Genomic DNA, 20,471 nt, shown 5'->3' with positions numbered 1-20,471 from the left:
GAGGGTTGGATCGGAGACCTCCAGAGGTCCTTTCCAACCTACAATTTTCTGAGTCTATCAGACAATGAGGACCATCACGGTCAGATTTCAGTATCTTAATGATTTCAGAGGACAGAATAAATATTTCCATTGTTGCTAGGATAACTATCCTCCTCATGACAGCCACAATGTGTTTGCGTAAACTTGTCCTGTGTTGCTAGAGCTAATTGCATTTGGTTTTCTCCCTGCTCTCCAGATTTCCTTCCCTCCCGAAATAAAGTGACCTTTGAATTCAAACAGGTATTTTCAGTACTGTTTTTGACTGCTTATTAGGACAGATGGTACTTCTCCTGGCATTACGTGCTCTTCTGACTCCAAACACAAAGGAGATATATCTGGCATATCTAACTGTTTACTACCTGAGAGACACTTACTGCAAAGTGCTACCCAGTGCTGGACATCAAAGGATTTCTGCGACATGCCTGATGGCAAGTTACTGCAAGTCACAAGTGACTACGTTTATTTGCAGAAAGAACAAAAGAAAAAATTCAATAAATAAACGGGAAAGAACAGCCAAGACACCAGCTACCATTTCACAAGTCAAATAAGCAAACAGAAAAGAAAAACCACGATACGTTGCTAATTAACTACAGTAGGAGAACAATTCTTTCAGCAGTTTGAGTTATTGCATTTTTGTACTTCTACCTCTGCTGTAGCTGACAGCATTACACCGACTTGTACATGCTATTAAAGGCCATTAGAGTAAAAATTATGCCTGTAAAATGACATCTTGAGCTCTCATATTTCTTTCCTCCCAGTGATTCAGCAGCAATTTTCCTCCACTTACATGTCAAAAGATTATATATATATTTTTTTTGCTAACTGCTGCTACTGTGACTTCCCTTGTGTTCAGAAAGTCGAGCTGGGTTCCTCCTGCCCTACACCGTTATCAGTAACAGGGTTCCACAATCGGAGTGTTGGTGACAGTTTTGCTGGTGGTGAGGGAGGCAGAGGAACACAGTGTCCGCTTCTCCATAATTTCCATTCAATGGCCCTGAGAGTCAGATGACAGAAATGCTAACAGAAGTCACTGAAGTCACAGCAATTTTTGCAGTAGCTGGTGATTTGATGTATGTGATGGTTTGGGCATTTAAGCAGCTATTTATTCACTGAGAGAAAAGTAATTATATCTCTAAGATTATCAATAGTTTTAGTCAAAAGCTGAAATAAAAACATTTTCTTATTCTACATTTCTGCTTCCTTTCAAGCTAAAGCTGTTTTCTTGTGCTCACAAAGAATATCTATTTTGTACTGGTGTGACAGTGTGATGGATGAACACAAAATGTAATACATACACATGATTAATACGATGTCCAAGTTTAATTAAACATTAATTCTTAGTATTATCAGTCAAGACCCATATTTCTGCAGTTCCTTGAAAATGTTACTTCCCTGTTACCTACAGCAGAGCCGATGATGTGAAACACATCCTCTCCTCTGCTATGACATTCTTCGCTGAAGGGGAAATACAAGAATCCCTTCCTGGAGCTGTAGATCTTCCAAGCAGCTCCATAAAGCAAAGGTTATTATAATACTTTTCCTTTCCCACATCAGAGATTTGCCACATGAATGAATCAAGCGCTAACATTTTACAGACGGCTCAAAAGAAGAAATCCATAGCTCTTATGGCCTTACTTATGGCTTTTATGGCCACTGCAAATATGTCCAGCTACTGAGGATTTGTGACCTGCCCAGTGTCAATTGGTGGCTCTGTGAAACAGCGCAGTGGCCAGACTCTGTCTCAAGGAACATGAATGTGATGCTCCCTGGTCTTCCAGTGATACGGATGGGGGAGGAAACACCAGTTAGTGTCAAGTGGATCAATTCCCAAAAGCAGACCTCACGTGTTACAAACGCTCTCTCAGCATCTCCGAGGGGATGCAGGTGCACCTCTACAATGTTCATGAAAGCTATAGAAAACGCTCAATGTTCAGTGACTCAGTGCCCCAGTCTGCGAGACAATATTCACCGTATTCCTACATGCATCACTTGCAGGAGCCACCAGTCACTCATATACACAGCGTCCACGAGCTGTAAGAGCAAAACATTTTATCCTCTCCCAAGAGGGCCGGTGCTTTGCCTGCCAGCCAGCTCCCCTTTACAGTCAGTGCTACACGTAAAACCACAAAGTAGATATAAATGCCCGATGAACTGTATATCAGCAACACATTTGTACCTAACAGCCATCAGCATTTTGGGTAGAGAAGACATAATATCACATTCCTCAGCAGCAGGATCATGGACAGCTTGCCTAATGTTAAACTTATGTGTATGTGAAGACAGGAGATGGCAGCTAAGAGAGAAGCTGTGAAGCCAAAGAGAAAATAGACAGAAAATGAACCTCAGTTATATTCTTGCCTTGTACAGCTGAATGCTGAATCTGCTATGTTGGCCCAAGGCTTTCGTGGAAATATGTGTGTTGTAAATCATGGGTGTTTGTTGTTGCCATTTTGCCTGTATGAAAAATCCTACGCACACATGCACACACGTGTACAAACACTCCTTGTATCATACCCTGCCTTTCCTCCAGGAAAAAAGAAATAGAAAAGAAAGATTCTTGAAAGGCACATCAATTTTTAAGTGATGACACCTGTAGTTATTACAAGTTTATAGCTTCTACGTTCTTGTAGACAAGAAAGGAAAGACTGAGACTGAGAAACAGCATTGCATTTCAACGCACCGGTGACTCAGGTCTGACAGCAGCCTAATTTAGCTGTGGTCCATGGCAAGGACGGCTATTTGCGGTAGTGACTGTCTCCATACTCATCAAGCACCAACACAATGAGGCTCCATTTGTGACCGGGATCTGTGGTCAAGACTGAAATCAAAGGTCCCAGAATCTAAATAACCATCTGGGCCAATAACACTGACATACACCGGTTTCTGTGGTTAAAGAGAAGCAGGTAATACAGCAGCCAGCACATCCGAGCACCTCCTCAAGTCTGTGGCAGTGGATAGCTGCCCTGGCACATCTCCAGAGAGCAGTCCTGCAGTCCTCAGCTCCTGCCTCAGAATCAGGGATGCTCTTTCCATGCTTTCTGGGCATTAGAGAAATAGAATTACTTAGCTGCATTAGATAATTCCTTGCCCTTGGAGAAAAATTAAAACATCTCCCTGGTTTGCAATACAATTTTGTTTGAGCTACGGGTATGTAGATGCTACCCTGCAAGAAGCTCCTTAGATATCACAGACAGACAAATAGACACACATCTTTACTAAACAGACTGGTTCTGTGGGTGGCCCACATTTAAAACCATTTGGTGTCATGTGCATGCATAAAATTATATACATACCATATGCTTTATCATTACTGGGGCTAATATGAGCCAAGGAAAATTTACTGAATGCTCAGACTGAATAGTTTTTAAACTCCCTTAAATAATCTTGAAAAAAGACAAGAGAGTGGGACAACTGTGGGTGCTATTAGCTCCCTCCCAAATTTAGGATGCACCAAACGTGCCCATGCGGGCTCTGTGCCTGTACGCATCTGGTGAACCCTGATTTGTGACTTCCTAAGGAAAGAGAGGCCAAAGAAGCGCAAGAGGATCCTCCATGGGGTACTCTGCTCCTAACCCGGCACCCGGGAGGAGGCTGAGCCGGGCTGGGGGGTCCGGGAGGGCTGCATCCCCCAGCAGCCAGCTCAGGTGCTGAACACACTGAACCACACTGATGGAAAACTCTTGTGGGTGACAGGGACGTTTATTTCAGAAGAGAGATGCTGCTTCTCCTCACGGGACACAAGCTACAGATAAGGATTTGGCTAATCTGGAAAATCCCCTCCTTTGTCTTTTTGGAGCTCTACTCTGGTGCGCCCCACAAAACTCCGATCTGAGCGTGGATTTGCACACTCCTCCTCTGCCTCAGTTAACCCAGAGTCTTCAGCTGAGCCCTGACCAAGCGACAAAGTCTAAGGAGCTTGGATCTCAATTTATTTGTGCCTGTGTGAAATTAAAACAGCACTACTGGCTTTGCTGATATTTCAGTGAATCAGATTCTGGCCTCTACATAATGAGATTTTTACTTTTTTTTTGAGAAAACAGCTCTTTCTCTTTTGCTTTTTCCCACTGAGCAAATAAACTATGGTCTCTGACTGTGCCAAACAAAATCGAGCTGTGCATTGCCGGTCCAGAAAAAAAAAATGTCCTAAAATGATTATATCTAACGAAATTAAATTCTTATTAGAAAAACAACGGCCTGCTGGTGTTAAGATAATTACACTCAGAAAAATGCTAAAGAGAACAGTTAATTGGAACCAGATAAATTTAGCTAGTAATACAAACAAACGTATGTTGCCAGAGATAGAGGAGGCCTTCATGGTCCCGGTGCGGGTCGGGGTGTGTGGAGGGTTATCGGCAGCAATAGTGGCAAAATAAATTATCATGTTTCTAGAAGGTTTGTAAAGATTCAGAAAGGACAATGCATTCCTCATTCTCAGGCTGTGCCCCAGCCATCTGCTCTGCTATTTTTCTTAATGCTCTTGGACCTGCATTCTGCAAATCCCATGTTAGTTTTCTTGCCGAGCCAAGTGCCGACTGGGATAACTCCGTGGTTACGTGTCGTGTCTCGCAGCCCCCATGGACAGTCTCCATTTGCCCTTGCTCAGCCGCTTCTTCATGCTGGCTCGCTGTTCCTCTACCTAAGTGACCGGGAGCTGTAGAAGATCAGATGGCTTTCCAGCTGAAAAGGGCACAGGGGATTTATGGCTTGGTTCAAAACTATAACTGGAATTCGTGTCATATAATCAGATTGCCAACTGCCTCATCATTACTTACTGATAGCTATTTAAAACCTAATAAATCTCCCCACTAATAACCTCCCCTCGCCCCTAGCCAGCTGGCAGATGTTTCAGAGCACAGCTGGGTACAGCTGCTTTCTCCCTGTCCTTGAGATGGACATCACACTCCCGACCTCGAGCCCCACCATGGCCCAAGCATCCCTTGGTGAGTCAGTCAACCCCCCTGCACCTCGGCTGCGTTGGCTGTAATACCCTGCAAAAGAGATGGGCAAGGAGGGCAAGGTGATGCAGCGCTGGAAGCAGGAGGCAGCAGGCAGGGGTTCTTCTGCAGGAGGACTGCACAGCACCACGGTTTTGGGCGTTCAGGAATGTCTAAAGCATAATTTCTCTCAAGGGATTGTGTTAATTTGATGTCTGAACAGTACATTAATGTTAATTAATGTTTGTAAATGGTGCAACAGGCATCTGTCACTCTGGTGCTCCACACGCTTTGGATACATCTGCTTTGCTTTAGCCTTTATTTAGTAGGGATTATGTAGCATGTTTGAATTCTAGCGTTGAATATACAAACAGAGTTAGGTCTGGTTTGTTGCACATTACATAGCAAATCTGCAAATGTTTCGAACGCGCCAGGCAAACAGTGTACCTAGTGCCCAGCAGAGACAGAGACTAGGAGGAAAGCTTCACGGGCTGGGACACAGCCAGGAGAGCCAGGGGAAGTGGAGAGAGGGGGCAGGATGCTTTGGTTGCATGAAGAGCAGAGGTGCCAGATGTGCATCTAAGCCCAAGAATAGAGACATTTAGGACCTGTTTGTTTCTCTTTTTTTTTGCCCCAAGACTTTGAGAAGTAATTGTATTGCAAATTGTACTGCAAATATTGGAGAAGAAAATTGCCTTTCCTGACAGGTTAACTGGATTTGGAGACTATTGAAGCTGCTTGGTCTATTTATATGCAGTGCAATTATCTTTATTGCATAGGCAGAAAGAATGGATAGATATGCATAAAACATGCAATAAATAAATAATTCAAGGCTAGATCTTTCTGTTATGTTAGAATACCAAAGAGATGATGAAAAAACTTAACCCAGCGACAGTAAAATTTGGATTCGGTGAGCCCTGAGATACCTCTGATACCTTCAAAAAACATGTTTTCAGATGAGACTGAGAGTGTCTCTAAGACTCTGCAGTAATTTGCTCCCTGTGTCTGACCAGATAGATCAGTTTATCCTGTGGTGACTTCTCCAAATTTTCTCAAATGCCTTTGAGAATTAAAGCTTGAATGCTTTTTTTTTCCCCTCTTTTTCAGAGGCACTAATGGAAATAGATACAAGATATTATCACATAAAAGTCTTTTCAAGCAACACTTTCAGAAAACGTTGAAGAGAATGACTTTCCAAACTGAGTCCTGAGGATTAGATTAACCATTCAGTTTTCTTAAAACACAACACAGTTCTACGCCCTGAAATGAAACAGAAGGCAGGAAATACATGAATCACAGAAAAAATATCAGCTAGAAGCAGCATACTCCCATAAAGTCTGAATGAACACAAAGGCAACAGCTAGCAAAAATTAAATAAACCACTGTGAGGGAAGCAGTGCTATCAGTGCTCCTCCAGCCCACTGCCAGGACGGGTGAAGCAGTGGTGATGGAGGACAGGAGGGTGGGCTGAGTCATCCTTTCCTGCACAGAAACTCAGCCATTCATCTACCTGCTCTGATCTTCTCAGGGCCATCCACCACTATCTCCTCATCTATTCTGTCCTCTTAACACTGTTTGGGAGTCAGTTCTCACTGTGAGGAAAAAAACAACCCCAAAACAATCAAAAAATCATCACACAAATTCACGTTTCTGCCAGTAACCTTTAAAGCCTGAGGTTTCAAGGTCTGAGGCTCTGCAGACAAGAGAGGAAAAGTAAGACATGTTGCTCTTACTCTTATCAGAGTGAGTATTTTGAGCTGACCTGAAAGTTGTTTGGAGATGACTGCAGAATACCACAAAAATTGTCCAGGTGGATCTGGAAGTTAAACAACTTCAACGATGGCTACAGTACCCTACTGGTGTCCTACTGAGTTGTATTTTGAAATCACATTAATCAGCCAGTCAATCAATCAGAGGAAGAAATACAGCTTTAAGAGAGGAAGATGACAAGAGACTGACCCATCTCCATAATATTTTCATTTACAGCAGTGCAGGAGAGCTGGTCCAGTGCTACAGGAGGCACCTTGGTCTGTCTAGAGCACTGAGGTGGGTAGTTTGAACTTGACATTTGGTCATGGGAGAACCCAGAAGCTCGTAGCCTTTGAACTGGATCAGATTCATACTGAGGTGCCTGATCAAACAGAAAGTGATGAAAGCCACACAGTTGACTTGGGATTCTCCTCTTCACATGAGACAGACAGATCTTGGGCTTTCTCTCTCAGCTGACACTCACTGTCAGCAAACACAGACATAACTGTGCCTTCCTTTACTGGAAGAAGAAATGCACCTTTTGAAATGTCTAAGATGAAATCCTGGCTTTTTGACATCAGTGGCAAAGCTCCAAATGATTACCCATGGAGTCAAAATAGCATCCAAGATGAACTTCTACAGCAAGACTGAATGGCTAGGAGGGCTATATATGCCCTGCAGAGACTAGATGATAGAGAAAAGTTTCTAAGGCAAATTCAAGTGCCTTTGGAGAGGAGCAGCCTGTCTGGGGGTCGTTGCTGTCAGTGTTTTGCTAATGGGTTGAGGTGGTCATTGCTCTAATGAGCACTCAGTAAAGCCATTTTGAGAAGAGAAACAAGAAAAACACAGTACCGGAGAATTACCTAAAACACAGATCAGCTCTGCAGCTAGTCTGCAGAGGCATCGTCCTTCCGCGTGAAAGCACCAAGCAAACGATAAAGGCTGCGGTAATTACCCGGGTCAGGCTGCATCCAGCCACCAGCTTGGAGAACCTTATCTCTTTCTCTGCCTGAGAAGCAAAGGACAGCACATGTACAGTAAACAGATGTGAAAGAGCATTTGTGCGTCCCGAAAGAATTCCCTGACACCCAGCAATTTCAGGTTTGTCAGCTGTCGAAAATTGCTGCTGTGTTTCTGTATCCCAGACGATGCAGCTCTGCTCCCTCACCCCCGAACTTGCAGAGGTTTTCAGCAGACCCGTCACTCGTTAATGAATTCACCCTCGGCTCCTTTTCATGCAGTTTGACTGTTGTTTAGTCTAACATGGCCAATACTGGGGGGATGGCAAATATTGGGGGATTTCTCTCTGTCAGTGCATTCATGAGGAAAAAGTTTACAGGCATTTTCTGAAAGACTTTTTTTTGCTGTGGCATTTAAGATGATCTCCAGCTCTTGAGACCCTCAAATTCAAAGCTCTAAACACTTTTTTCAACTACTTTGGCACCAACATCAGTGGATGTGGGTTTTTTTTACCCAGTGTGTGTGTCAATTTTTCATTCTACTTTAAAGAATCCTTTTAATCCTGAAGAAAGAGGAAGAATGTACCAGCAGCAGGTTCAAATACACACTCGGTAAGCAGAAATCTTTAAAAGCAGGATAATTACATCACAGAAGGCTGAGCTGCTGAAATGGAGCGATGCTGATACAAGACTCAATCAAGCGCAGTGCCCGTCACCCTCAGACACCAGTGCAGTGGGTGCTGCACCCTCCCAAAACCTTCCCAGAACACACTGGGAACAAGCTTAGAGAATTCGATTCCTCCAAGCCAAGGTTACAGCTCCTGTTTTCTGTCAGGACAGTCGTTTCCCTCTTCTGCGATTAAAGCATTGGGCTTGGGACGAGGGGATGGAGTGGGGGTCCCCAGACTCAGGTCCCCATTTCCCTCTGTCCAAAGAAGGGGAAACGATGCTCACCCATTGCTGTGGCAGCTCTGCATCTGGCAGAGAGAATTCAAGACTCCCTGGGCAGAGAAGAAAAGAGCATAGCGCTCTCCAGGTATTCACACTCCGCTCCGAAAGTTTAATTTAGTACAGAATAATCTCATCCATCTCATTTTAGGGTTTTTTTTGGTTGGTTTTTCATTTCCAGTTCCTTGTACTGAGCTGGGTGTTGGCAAACTCTGCCTCGGGTCTGTTTAGAGAGAGAAAATCTCCCTGTATAAAACTGTGGTCTCTGTTCTGTATCTCGAAACCATTAACTCTGAGCCATGCACTTCGACACCCACAGAGCCAAGGCTGCCCCCAGCCCCTCACCAGCCCAGCCCAGGCTGTCCTGGCAGTGCGGGGACCGACGCTCACAACGTGGCAAAGGGTGGCACAGGCAGAAGAAGGGGGGAGCTTCCCTTCCGCGCACCCACACGGGGGGTCCCTGTCCCCTGCGGCTGCCAGAGACTGGGGAGGAAGGGGAGAGGGGAAAAACGGTATCTTCCCTTCCTGTCCCCTTCTCTGCATGACACCCTGTGTTTAATTAAGAGCTGGACAATCAAACCCCAACACTTCATACAACAAGGCCACATCCAGAGCGCAGGGCCTAACATCTGCTTTACTGGTAATTGGCTCAAAGTGGTAATTTGTCAACGTTTTTAAGATAATGAGCTTCCTATTGGTGTTCCAGCCATCTCATCATCAGACAAGGAAACGCACTGTAGCTATTGCACATCAGCTTCTCTCTGGATACAACACTGCCTGTGCCGGTGCTCCTCTCCCACAACAAAGGAGTGCTGCCCATCGATGGGGAAGTTAATCAAGTACCTTTTGAAGTCTGGCTGGGTACAGACTATTTGGATGAAAGATGTTATTTAAATACCAGCTGTCAGGATGATGAGAATGATTATGGTCATTTTGGCCACATTACTAATATTAAGTAATAGTATTTTTAAAGGTATTGAAATCTCTGCACAGAACTCAAATGAAAGCTCTAAATATTAGAATAGCCAGTCAAAATGTTTTCTTCTAAGTATTTATCCTGTGAAAAATTCTTGCTACTCTGTATGGAAGGTTCTGCCGTTTATCCCAAAAAAACAGCAGACAACAGTAAAACAGAATTTTTTGTCATAAACTGTTTAGGATTTTGGCTTCATTTTAATTTTGCAAGAAAAGTTTAAAAGAAAACAAAGTTTTTAGGATTTCCTACAAAGCCTATACAGCCTTTTCACCAGCTTTATTTACTTCCTTGTCAGTCTTCACTAGTGGAGATGTGCAAAGGGATGCCTTAGAAAAACAGCCCATAAAACGGGAGGGGGAAAGGTTGCTTTTTATACTTTTCTCTCTATAACATAGTAACATATGCCACAATGCATCATGTAGTAATACTGTTTTTATCTGCCTGTACAGCTGCTAGCAGCAGGAAGAACAGTTCTGATAGCACTTGAAAGGTATGTCAAATATTTTATGACAAAAGAGAGAAAGCCAGATAATTTTGTGTTCCAGTCTCTGGGAAGACAGGGCTCAGCACGAGATAGAAAGCCTTGCAGATGCCAGGGCTTCCCTGCTCCTGGCAGTGAGCAGCACCTGACACTAATGGGGAGCAGCATCCCTGCTAAAACAACGTCCCGTGTGTGATGGATGCACCTTCCTCTGTGACAGCTGCAGGTCTGTCCTTTGGACACATCTTTAATGTGCCTTTTCTTTACTTTAAAGAAGAAACTGGGCCACGTCTGATCAGTAATGCACACAGAGCTGTGCCACAAAGTGGCTGAGAACCTGGCTTGCTCTATCAATATAAATCTCATTGCTTTCAAAGTTTTTCTACACTGATGAGGATTCAGAGAGCTCTTGCCAAAATTAGCTACTGAGAGAGATTTATTGCTCTACCCAGCAGGTTCATATTTGCCCTTTGGCTCCTGCTGATGAACACCAACATTGGAGAAACTTAAAAGCAACTATAATTATTCTCTATGCTCTTCTGCTCGTACCTGTCCAGCGAGATACAGCACAGGTGCAGGATGGACGCTGTGGTGAGCAGGACATCGAGGGACGTTCGGACGAGGCAGAACATCTCTCCATAGATCCAGTTGTCCTGAACCAACTCAATGGCTCCAAATGGCATCACCAGCACTGACACCAGAAGGTCCGCAAAAGCAAGGGAAACAATGAAATAATTGGTCTTGATTTTCCTGCAAGACAGATGACAAAATTAGGGGGGAATAGTTTCAGCGCAGCATCCTCTACATGCAGACAGAGATTTCAGCCTGTGTGTGGGTCTGATTTGCTCCATCACACTACACCTCACTTTACATGGTCACCTACAGCTTGTTCCTGGTTTTTACAGCTAAATATCCACCACGTCCCCTGCATAAATGCATCCTCCTGCTCACACAGAAGAAGCAAATAGATGTTCACAGGCCTCTGCATGTGGCCCAGCCTCACAGCTTGTATTGGAGAGTTTGGGGTGGAGGAGAGAGATTTCATTTTAACTTGTAAATTGAGAAAATCCTTCCAGAAAATACCAAGAAGAATCTAGACTGAAGCTGTAATTTTAACTTGAAGAGTACTTTTTAAATCATAACAATAAAATAGAATTAAATCCATTAAAAATCCCACGCAGAATATGAATAGAGGCTGTTGAGTATCTCACTCTGCTCCTGAGGCTGGTTTGACAGCTCCCAGGGGTAGCAGCAAGCCTCGAGACAGGAGTTTTGCCTGTCACCCCCCTTAAATCACTGGCAGCATTTGCCAAGCTGCAGCAGGGCAGCCAGCTGCAACGGGACCTTGATCTGCGGGGTCTTCTGATGGGCTTCTTAAGAAATTTGAGATGGAAAAGGGGTAGAGGCCAACCTGCTTCTCCCTGCGCAAGGGCATGCGGTGCCAGGCTGGGTGGGCTCACCTGAGCTGCCTGTCCCGGCACACGGCCACCATCACCAGCAGATTCCCCAGGATGGCCATCACTATGACAGCGGAGATGAAGGTGAGCAGCACGATCTTCTCTGCTACGCCAAAGCCCTCACTCGAACTGGGGAAACACACAAAAAGAGAGAAAAGAAACGAAACTGCAGCGACGTCAGGAGGGGATCGCCCAGGCAGCGCTGAGGTGCCAGGCACAGGCACTTGTTTTGTCGAGCGTGAGAGCAGCATCCCCACGCCTGTCGCAGTGAGGCAGCCTTCCTGCCAAGGCTGTTAGCAAAGAGCATTCCGTATTCCTGGGAAACGCTGCGAGGCTTCTCTTCAGCCGCAGAAAGACCACAGGCGGAGGATGCCTGTGATGCCAGCGGCCGCCTTGGTCTCCCAGGGATGGACGAGCCAACAGGTACGGCGGAGGAGCCCGTTTCGGAGAGCTAGCGTGTGTTCTGCCCCATTTCTGAAAGTCCCTTCCAACTCACTTTTCACCTCAATAAATACTTATTTTGGAAGTTATAAATAGTTATGTGGAAGTATTTTGGTTTTCTTTCCTTTCTTTTTTCCATTTTTTCCCAAGGTTTTCCTCAAGATGGGCATTTTACACCTCAAAGTTTGAAATCTTCTACATAATCTTTTCCATTGTTCTCTCTTCCTTTCACTCTGCCACAGAACAAGAGGCAGTCTGGCTTTCTTTTTATTTTTTCTTTCTCATTTGGTAACTTTTCCAGAATTAGAAAAAAGAAAATAAAAAGTTTTTAAAAGGAAGAGCCCAATCTCCACCTACCCTGACATCAATAATTTATTTCAGTTAACGAAGAGAAAGAAATAGGAAGGATAACACGAAAACACAATGTTAGACATATTTTAAGTCTACATTTCTACAAATATGTTGTTAAATGTTTCAAAAAAAGTTGTCGGCCTTTTTTTTTGGAGCCTGCAAAGCAGGAAGGTAATACACAGTATGTAATAAACAGTGTTCAATTCCCCATAAAATTGGTTTTCTTACAAAATTTTGAGCCATTTTTGCTTTTAGACTATTTCTAATTATGCATCCAGAACAAAATGCATCCTAAACCTTCACCTGCTTGTGTAACTTTCCCTATTATATTCCACGGGTGAGAACAGGTGTTTGTTCATGTTATCAAGTGTGGCCAGAAATAAACTGGCATTAAGAGCAGCACTTGACACTAATTCAGCAGGGAAATTTCTTCACAGTATACAGAGCTGCTATTCAGCATCCAGGATTAATGTTGTGAATTTATTCAGGTAATTGAAAAACTGAACTGTTATTCTGTTTTACTTTGACTTTCTCTGGGGTCATTTTTTATTTACTAAACGCATTCCAGACTTTTATACTTTATCTCACTGAATTCTCCTGATTTTGACAAAGCTAAAAGCCATTAGAGACGGCCGAGCTCCTGTCTTCACTACCTTGTGCCATTTTAATAACCTTCTAGTGACTGACTTCACCCTGAGCCTCTACTGCAGACCATCCATTTAATCACAATCTCCATTTTTGTCCCTAAAAGCGATACCACTTTGAGTATGACATTTTTGCCTGCTGCCAGTTGCACCAGTGGGTCAGATCACAGCCTGCTGAGGTTGGGCACTTCATATTGAGTATGAATGACGTCTTAGGAATTCCTTGATTTCTGATGTTTTGCAGGGAGCAACACATCCCTTGTGCTGAGGGCTGCCCTCCGCTGCTCCCTCCCACGTGCCGCGCAGCGGGGGGAGATGACGTGGCGGGGGCAAGGCAGATACCCCCGCCGCTGCCCTAGCCATGGGCGCAGGACGTTCTGCAGGATGGGAGGGAGCAGGGAGATGGGGGGATGCTGAAGAAAAGGGTTCTGGAGGTGGAGGGAAATGCTGATTTTTACCAGGCAGCTCGGACAGAAATGGCTGCAGACACCTCTATGCTCTTCAGCAGCAGCTGGGTTTTCTGCTCCTGTCTCTCAGGGGCCGCTCTGAGAGAACTCCTACAGCTGAGAGGAAGCAATGGCTCAGAAGTTATAACCAGTCATGTTTGGTGCTTTAGGAGGGGACACTGACTCTGAATTTCAGCTGGGTTTTGCTAAGCACTGACTCCCAGAGCACAGGGATGCAGGTTTGGGTGGAAGGGAGATTTGTCCTCACAAGGCAGGTATTAAACCATCTGCTTTTGTAAGAAACCCAGATGTCTTCCTCTCATTTTGGCTCATGAGGAAGGACAGGGGCCATAATAGCAGGGTGAGGACTTAGATCTGCTCTGTGGTCCCAGACATCTTCCTAAGTGAAGAAGCCTATTGCCCAGGGCAGAGACCTCCACCCGCTCCAGCCTCACCAGCTGCAGAGAGCTGTGCAGGAGAACAGGCACAGAATAGAATTTCCCACCACCAGTCAGCTTTGGCGCACACAGATTTTGAGTTTTACTCATCAAAACAGTCTCTGGAAATGCCAAAGGAGGCCAGCACTGAGCCACATTTCCCCAGATGTTGCCCTGCTTGAAGACCAAGGGATGCTTCAGCCTCACCCAGGGAAGCAGGACGATGTTTTAAGCCGGCGTTTCCCACCTGGCGCGCCCAGGCAGCCCTGCCCCAGTGGCGCTGGCATCCTGCTCCGCACCATCTGCGCTTGGCTGGCCTCAGCCCAGGGCTCTGGACAGAGACTGGCAGGTCAGAAACACAATGGAACACTTGTCTATGGAGCGTTTGCTGGAATAATAGTTTCTGAAGTGTTTAGGAGATCTCTCCAAAGAGTATTTCTCTCATGCCGTGTTGTATCGCTTCCCTGGGGAACATTAAACAGGGATGTGCATCGCTGAGGGTGCGGGAAGGATGTTCATCTGGGCTATGTTTCTATACATCTGCCTTTTGAATAATCTATCATCGAGTAGGAGTATTTGTTAATTATTCAGTCTCAGTAATTCAAAGCTGTTAATAATTGAAGAAGTGGGTATTGCTGTAAATTAAAATCAATGGTTTGCGTAACATCTTTGATCAAATCTGAGTGCTCTGGCTTCCAAGCGTGCTTCCCTGTTTAATAAAGCAGAGATTGATGGGTTTGCTATTATGAGGAAATGAGATTGAGACAAAATGATTGTTGGTTAGTGGGAATATAGAAATCACTTAAGGAAAAAGGTGAAATACTGATGTGAAATGAATGCTTAAAACCCATATACGGACACATTTAAAAGGCCCTTCTGTACAGTCATTAATGTGAAGGAAAAAAAGGTAATTATTTTTTTCAAGCTCAATTTCTACTTTCCTGTAAACACCCCAACTTTTCTAAATTACCTCAAGTGCTTTTGCATATTTTATGCAGCAATTAAACTGCATAGATCAGTCATGTTGGCAAGACCATGCACACTGCTCCTCTGGTTTCCATTACACATGTCACACCCTGACCTCCCTGCCACTGCAGTGGGAAAAAATCACTAATAAATAGCTCAGAGCTGAGAGCACCTTGGGCACTGCACAAACACTGCTGCGGGACTGAGAGAGATGAAAAAGAGAGCAAGGGTTGCATAAATAAGACTTTGCTTTTGCAGACAGAGGAGCACAGCTGATAAAAAGGAGCTGGATGGCCCATTTCCACACTGGAGAGGAACACCTGCCTGCAGAGGTAACCTGGAGCATCTCTGGGAGGCAGCCAGGGACTGTAGTGAGCCTTTTGTAACAAGAGGTGTGTGTAATTCTCACTGGAGAAGATGCTTAGAGCACTGGTAGCCTAGGAAAGAGCTTTCTTCTTGATTTAACAGTGGCCTCAATGTATAGGGAACACACAGAAGAGTCAGTCTGCTTTGTTTTCAACCAAGCTACAGCTTTTCCCTCTGTAACTCCAGCTGACATGATATTTCACATGGGTCTTTAACTACAAATAAACTGTCACTTGCCTTTCCTCCTTTCTACTCCCCTAATTATTCCTAGGCATAAAATCAGAGGCTGAGTGTTAAACACTGAAAAATCAAGATATGTTATTTTATGAGCAAACCTAATAGCACGTGTCTCGGTATAGAAACATGACAATAGGGAAGATATTTGATCTATGCTTTCCAGCTGTTACCATATTCTTTTCTACTGCCATCTAAAAATATTAATCAGAAGTCAGCATTAATCCAGAAGCACATAATTTATTTTAATGGCTTCGAATACTACATTGCCTCTGCCGCTTCTCTTCAGACTGTGCAGATGGCAGGACAACTTCTAACAGAATCAAATCAATGATGTACTTCACTTCTGTTTTATAAACAGATTGATATTAATTAAAGAATTGACAAGTCAGAAATAGACAGCATTCCACGTATCAAAATAACTCAGTCATATGATTAGTTTGAGTGCCTTTTTTTTTTTTTTTTAACCTAATAAGTTGCGGCAGTGGGGCAAGCTGGAAGGCATGAGGTTTTCTCCTTTTATGCTGGTTTGAACCTCAGAAACGCTCTGCAAACTGACTTGCCTCCACTGGCGGTGCAGGGCTGAAAACACACCATGCTACCACAGACAGCAGCAGCCCAAGCAGGATCATGAATGATTAAAAGGAGGACGTCACACCACCTCCTTCCGGCCAAAACTACTGATAACATCGCTGACCCCACACCTCCGCTCCACACATCTCCTGGAGGCTGAATGCTAGAGTGCTTCAGAGAATTAAGTGTTTTAAGCAGCTGATAATAGTCGTTAAAATCAATTGTCAAGATGAAGCAAAGAAGACAGGCTATTTAAATGTTTTTAGAATTGCCACATGTGGGCTGCACAGTCAATCAGGACGTGCCAGGAGTATGCTCCCGTTCGGGATCGGGTGCGTGCTGGGGCTGCCCAATGCTGGGGCCGGAGCAATGGCTCCAGTTCCATGTGCACCTCAGGCTTTGAGAGTGCCCAGATCCAGGCTGACAGGCAACGCACGAGGAGCTACAAGCAATAAACCCAGAAAAAAACCAGAGCTTTCTGCTAGTCCATCCAATTTCCTTAGCTTACATCAGCCAAAGTTCTTGCCTTTTCAGGATGGAAATTGGATCTGGGTCTGAAAACTGATCCTGAACAACGTGGTGCTTTATCATGATCTTCATACAGATACAGATGAAGGTGTGAGACCTCAAGAGAGAGACAGCAGTTTGCACAGTTGTATGGGAAACGTGCGACAGAGGTAGGAGACAAGCCCAGCCCCAGTGAGTCTCTGGGCACTGCTGAAACTGAGGACCTCTGCCCTTGCAGAGAAGGTAGAGGGCAGTCCAGCAGGCACGTCTGTCTCTAACATTCGTAACAGGAAGGATGAAACCCCAGCTCTGCTCCTTCCCAAGCAGCAGAGCAAGTATTACACAATTTACACCCACATATGAAAGGATATTGCTGCAAGGCTGATGCATGTAAGTACGATCCTTAAAAACCATTAGACTGTCACCTAAAATATAGGCTAAAATTAACGTATGAAATTAGCATCTGATTAAGATCATGGTGTTTATAGGGAAGGAAGAGCAGCTGCTGCAATTACCATGTTTGGGTTCCACCAACAACTACCACAGGAGAGCTCTTGTGCAAAGCCCTGTGCAATCGCAAATCGCAATCTTACACATCGACCTGGAGTTTGCAGGACCTTGGCGCTCTGTTTTGTTCCTTCCAATATACTTTCAAGATTTTAAATTTTACTCCAAAGGCTCCCTTCACATGCTGAATAGTCCCCTTTTATTTTCACATAAACGTAACAATACTTTTCGGACATGCAGATCTACTTATTTTAAGGAGGTTACTAAATACTCTAGAACTATGAAAAAAAAAAATTCTAATCTCTGCCTTAGGCACAGGTAGGAATTTAGGCACACTACAAAGGGCAGCAGAAATGATGTAACAATCATTTCTCCTTTGTAAATGCTGAATAAAACCAAAGATCAAACATGCCTTTAATCAGAAATGTCTTGATCAGTTCCTAATCAGAAATGCTCCTCAGAAGTAAGTCCACTGCATCTACCAAACTACATGTCACTTCAATGAAGAACAGAAGATGATGAAAGAAGCACAAAAATAAACCTGACTTTTGGTGTATATTCCATCTTAATTATGTGATTATCCTCTATTTTTCAGATAAGCGGCTCTTGCCTACCTTATGTCCCACGGAAGTCATAAACAGAGCAGGCTGAATGTTCAAATGACAAATACAACATAGCTATGATCAGGAGATCTGGTTTAACGAAGCACCTTATTTCCCAGCAGCATTCCCATTAATTGTCATTCATTTCACTCCCATATTTGATAAATGTTGAAGACGGAGTCTATAGGTACTTTCAAACATGAATATTGTAATACAGTTACTGTAGAAAATATTACTTTAGAGAGACACAGAAAATATCACCATTACACACAACTATTTCAAGTTTATCTCAGTAGTTTAGAAACAGGGAGTAACTTGATGCAGATGTGTGACACAACCTTCTCTGCATGGGAGTGAGCTGGAAAATTCAAGATTTAGACTTGGGCCAAACATACTCTGAGTACCCAGATTTCTCACAGAAATCGGTGTGATGCCTCCTGCAATAACCAGGTGCAAAACTGGGATGCACCGAGACTGATCGTGCACAGCTGGCTCCTCCTCAAGAGTGAGCTGGTGCTCCTGGGCTGAAAGCATTTGTTCCCGTGTCTTATTACAACTTTTCCCATAAAAACGAAAAAATAAGTCCTGCACTATCCACACACATTTGTTTCCCCAAAATAATTCTTCATCAAAACACCATAATGGCAGGTCTTAGTCTTTTCTGGTATTCCAGTACTGAGTTCTCGTTCTCAAACCAGGGAAAACCTTTGTTCCCAGCTTTGCCGAAGGCCTAGAGGTTGCAAGACTTTCAAATCGAGAAGCACAAAGGTGCTGCTCTGCTCTTGTGAGAAATGTTTGCAGTCAGGGAAATATTGTTAAATGAGAGGCACTCAGTCAAGACCGGTGGAAGAGTCCTGGCATCAGGCTGTATACTAAAACACCCAGGCTGTGTACTTTTCCCATTGCTTGTTTACACCTTGGACAATAAAAGACAAGTACAAGCTATTGGCTGTCTACTAATATTTCCTGGATAGTTTCCCAGTTTCAATAATCTGGAGGAATGAAAGAGTTTCTTGTTGTTACCTCTGCTAATGGAAGACTTGGCACAGACATGATGGCACATTGATTTCTGAAATATATTTTATTTGAGACACCTCCAGACACCCCGTGCAGCTCTGAGCCACCCAAAACCACTTCCCAGCTCATTCATTACAAGACAACAGTGGGAGGTACTCTCACGTCTTTTTTGAAGGCAACATAAGGCCTGTACATCCCAATGAGTTTTTTTAAGGCACAGCATGGTGCGGTTCATCTGTTCAGCTCCAAAGGCATGTGCCCCTTGAAGTATTTGAGCAACTGCCTGTGTCCTCAGGGAACGGTGTGTCTCCTTAGTCCCTTCCCCAGTGCCACAACTTCTGAACTGCCCAACCAGTTCTCTGTACCCTGACACAAAACACATCAGTCAAGCAGGATAAAAGTCATCTTTGAGATGTCACGCATTTCCAGCTCCACTACCTCAATTTGAGGTTTACAGTAAAGACGAGAGTTTGGTAAAGCTAATTCCAGAGGTCATAGCCAGAAACTTTCACCCCCAGAGTACATGTTCATCGGCTCATTTTGTATGAACCTCGCTCTTCTATTCAGGCTCCAGAGAGGTGTCCTTTCTAAGCGAGGAAATGGAAGGTCTTTGATTCAAGAACAGAACACTTGAATTTCTGGTTTTATTTAAACCTCCTTCTATGTTCCCAGCTAAGTGTATGTTCTGAATACTCTCCACAAAAGCCTCATCACATTTCTCACTTCAAATAAACACGAGAGGATGTCAACCTGGGCAAGCAGCAGGACAGAGAAAAAGCAAACAGTAGAGACTGCTTTGTAGATGGTATGTGCAGACACTCAGCTCAGATGCAATCCAGATCTCACCCAGGAGACACTACCAGCACATTTCTCCAAGGCCCGCCTCAGAAGCTCTGGAAGTGTCTGTTCAGTAGTGATTTCCTTTGGCTGACAAGTGCAAGAGCTTCCAGGAGGAACGTCTTGCTGTGCTTGTCTGCAAAGCCCTTGTCAAGGATTCCTAGAAACAGCTGTTCCGGCAGATGAGAGCAATGCAAAGGGAGAGACCTTTGTCCCCAAGAGGGAGTGAAATGACCCAGAGGTTTCTTGGTGGCATCAGGTTCGGACACTCCACTCATGGGTTCTAAGACTTTAAAGTTTGACCCATAACCGGGAGCTAGCTGCCGCCTCTCCCAGTTATCTCACTCTAGGCTGAGTTTTAAAATCTATTTCAGTTTGATAACCAACCACTTGCAAATAAATTACACCCTGACATGCTGAGTACCACAAGTCTACAGTTTTCCCTGCCACTGACTGAGGAAACTGGTCCAAGAACTGTGAGAGTAAAAAAGAAAAAAAAAGAAAAGCTCAAGGGGAAACCAGAGAGATAAAGCCAGTGGCACCATAATGATATGGCTTATGGTGTCCTGGTTCAAGGGTCAGCACCATCAGATAAGTTCCTTAGACTAGAAAATAAGCCATGAAGCTGCATATCAAAATGGATTAAATTAAGAGCCCTATTGGAAATGAAACCTACTGCCCAGACATACCTGGAAACAAACAAAGACCTGGAGAGCTGAAACTTGATAAAATAGAGCAGAAATACAGGATCAGTTTGAGGGTTTAGAAGCCTATGGAGGAATAAAGGCTGGCTATGTCAGCTGTATCCTGTCGCCCTATTTGCAAAGTTCTGAGATAGGCAAAGAAGAAAAAGGGAAAGTGCCTGCACCCAGCATCTTAGATACACCTACAAAACGACACTGCAAACGCAACCCTCTTTTCAAGTGTCAGAGAAGGGATCGACCAAGCACAGAGGCACAAGGCTCAGAAAAAAGACAACAGATTACAACAACCATTTGCT

At 44.1% G+C, this 20,471-nt stretch overlaps 1 protein-coding gene across 1 annotated transcript in view; it reads right to left on the bottom strand.

Annotated features, from left to right (window-relative positions):
• The window catches only part of HTR4 (5-hydroxytryptamine receptor 4), a 102,308-nt gene that overhangs the window by 57,829 nt on the left and 24,008 nt on the right, over positions 1–20,471 (bottom strand). The window contains exons 2-3 of the mRNA XM_009989204.2: positions 11,547–11,672; positions 10,636–10,836 (exon numbers count right to left, since the gene is read on the bottom strand). Of these exons, the coding sequence (XP_009987506.2) occupies positions 10,636–10,836; positions 11,547–11,672 (327 nt within the window). The remainder of the gene's footprint in view (positions 1–10,635; positions 10,837–11,546; positions 11,673–20,471) is intronic.

The sequence above is a fragment of the Tauraco erythrolophus genome, chromosome 16 (assembly GCF_009769465.1).
Source record: "Tauraco erythrolophus isolate bTauEry1 chromosome 16, bTauEry1.pri, whole genome shotgun sequence".
NCBI lineage: Eukaryota > Metazoa > Chordata > Aves > Musophagiformes > Musophagidae > Tauraco > Tauraco erythrolophus.
Note: the sequence above shows the minus strand (reverse complement) of the source record. Positions and strands in the feature narration are given on the sequence as shown.